Below are 2,472 nucleotides of genomic sequence, written 5' to 3' on the forward strand. Positions count from 1 at the left end.
GGGGGGGGCACACTTCCACGACCCGGTTTTCTTCTACTTCCCTACGATCGGCAATCCCTTGAAATACTCGACTTCACCATGAGACCGTGACACCGCACCGTACCTTTGCTTGTTGTTGTTGTTGTTGCGGTCGCCGCTCCTCCTACAACACCTTGCGTGCCACGTTTCTTAGTTGGCGTTGGCGTGGATTCAATAGAGGTGGAGGCGGTCGTGCCCGTCACCTCTGGCACGGTCACAGTCACAACTCCTAGCTGCTCTGGCGGCCCCATGCTGCCTTGGCTCACGTCGTAACTTCCACCGCTAGTCCCACCGTCACTCATAGCTCAACCACAACTATTCAAAACAGAATCGACAAATATCCCGAACGAGCTCAAATTAATAAACCGAGGCAAGGCGCCGGCGCAAGGTAGGGATAAGTGACACAAGGAACAGGGTGAACACGAACCACAACAATAGGTACAGTCGTTCTGTGAGCGAAGAAGCTGATGCACGCTGGACGCACTTCAATCCACACTGAGCCAAACTACTGCGCTGCACCGGGACTGACTGGACTGCTGTGGGCGGCTGCTTGGGTGCCGATAACTGAGACAGCGCTCTGTGTGCGACGTCCGATGACAGCTCGCCGCATCGCTTCTGCTCGCACTGCACGCGTCCCTTCCCCTCCCCCTCTCACATTTCACTCGCCATTTCTCTTGTACGATCGGTAAATATAGGAAGCTTGTTCTTGGCAGGGCACTACTGCTTGCTATAGTTCCGAATCGCCACCCACCCTACGCCGTGGCCACGTCGCGCGGTGGGGCACATCGCGAGTTCGGAATTCCCCCTTTTCTGCCCGGGCCCGGCCTGGCCTGGCTGGCCCGCCGCCGCCCGCCCGGCCCGGCCCACCCGGATCCCGGCCGCCGGAGAGCCAGGCAACCAACCACACACAGTCAGTCTCGGCTCCGGACTCGGACGCTGCTTCGGACGCGAGCAGCGCCAGAGTAGGCGAGCAGCGCCAGAGTAGGCGAGCAGCTTTGCTCGCCAATAGCTCATGAGCAAGAGTAGCTCCTCCTCGCAACAATACTGATAGCGGTCCCGCCGCGCCGACCAGGCTTTGCTCACGGTGCATGGCCCTATGAGCAACTTTGCTCACAGCCCCGGCTCGCAGCGCGTTGCTCTCACTGCTCGCTCGTTGCAGGGCTCTAGCAGGGAACCACTGATGCCGAACAGTATTATCTTGTTAGCATGAATGATGAGGAAGGGAAGGCAATCCCCAACACTTACTAGATGATGCCGAAACCATAGTTGTTTGTAATCTATTTGTATGAAAAGTCTAGTCACACCTTGTTATTTAATTCAGTCTTTTTTCAAAGGGCCAGTATTTTTTTTTTTTATGTTTTGTTATTTTGGTGATAGGGGTACTGGTGTGCCTGATAAGAAAATAAATTTCATACACAAATTACATATTTATTTTAATTATTGAAGACATTGAGGATGTATTACAAATTACTGGTTTACGAACTGGATTAATTCTTGCAATTCTTGCTGGGCAAGGATCCTGAGCTGGGGTTGAGGTACTTCGGGAATATCCACATCCTCAAAAACATCTTCTGGATCTGGTAACACAATAGGCTGAGGATCCAGGACATTATGCTGTCGCACAAAATTGTGGAGGACAGCACAAGCGTTCACAATGCCACCTGCTTTAACTGGGCTGTAGTGAAGGGTCCGGTCATTTAAAAGACATCTCCACCTAGCTTTTAGCAAGCCAATACAGCGCTCAACTTTGCTGCGTGCTCTGCAATGCAGCTTTGTGTACCTTCCTTCAGGTGTTTCTGGAGTTGCATGAGGTAGAGGGAGCTGCATCCATGGCTCATATGTATATCCCGAATATCCAAGTAGCCAACAGTGGTTATTCCAATATGCCTCTTTCATTATGTCGCGTAACCCACTCTTCTTAAAAATGAATTTATCATTGCAGCTTCCTGGGTAACGTGCATCAATACTCATAATATACAAGTTGGTATCACACACCTGTGGACAAATATCACCACAATTCTAGTTTGTTCAACATACTGAAACACACAGCAGAGGCATGGACTTTAACTTACCACTTGGACGTTGAGAGCTGTGTACCCCTTTCGACAATAGTACCCTTCTCTGAACTCTGCCAACTTTGGGGGAAATATTTTGACAAGAGTGCCATCTACCAGGCCAAGCACTCTTGGTAGTCCAAGTAACCCATTCCTGTAGTACAATATTTTGTCATACAAGGACATCTCAATCCAACAAATTATACTGAAATAGTCAATTACCTTGCAATTGTTTCCTCCCACTGTGCAGGAGTATTTGGAAAACGAATAAACATGGACATAACTTGAGGTGTGTTAAAAACATCTCGACACTTGAAAACTATAAACCCGTAGTTCACCAGGCCTCCGTACAAACCCGTACTTGGCCAGGCCTTCGTATAGACACGTAGTTGGTCAGGCC

The 2,472-nt window shown here is 50.0% G+C and overlaps 2 protein-coding genes across 2 annotated transcripts in view; both read right to left on the bottom strand.

Annotated features, from left to right (window-relative positions):
* Positions 1-22: 22 nt before the first annotated feature.
* On the bottom strand, positions 23-2,372 carry LOC127749387 (putative nuclease HARBI1). The gene has a single exon (XM_052267401.1). The coding sequence runs from the start codon at positions 1,987-1,989 to the stop codon at positions 1,486-1,488; it is 504 nt and encodes a 167-aa protein (XP_052123361.1). The 5' UTR covers positions 1,990-2,372; the 3' UTR covers positions 23-1,485.
* LOC127749395 (putative nuclease HARBI1) overlaps positions 2,082-2,472 on the bottom strand; it is a 1,868-nt gene continuing 1,477 nt past the window's right edge. Inside the window, exons 2-3 of the mRNA XM_052267408.1 lie at positions 2,295-2,314; positions 2,082-2,226 (exon numbers count right to left, since the gene is read on the bottom strand). Coding sequence (XP_052123368.1) covers positions 2,082-2,226; positions 2,295-2,314 — 165 coding nt within the window. The remainder of the gene's footprint in view (positions 2,227-2,294; positions 2,315-2,472) is intronic.

This window comes from Frankliniella occidentalis, unplaced genomic scaffold (assembly GCF_000697945.3).
Source record: "Frankliniella occidentalis isolate FOCC.00 unplaced genomic scaffold, Focc_3.1 Scaffold51, whole genome shotgun sequence".
Taxonomy (NCBI): Eukaryota; Metazoa; Arthropoda; class Insecta; order Thysanoptera; family Thripidae; genus Frankliniella; species Frankliniella occidentalis.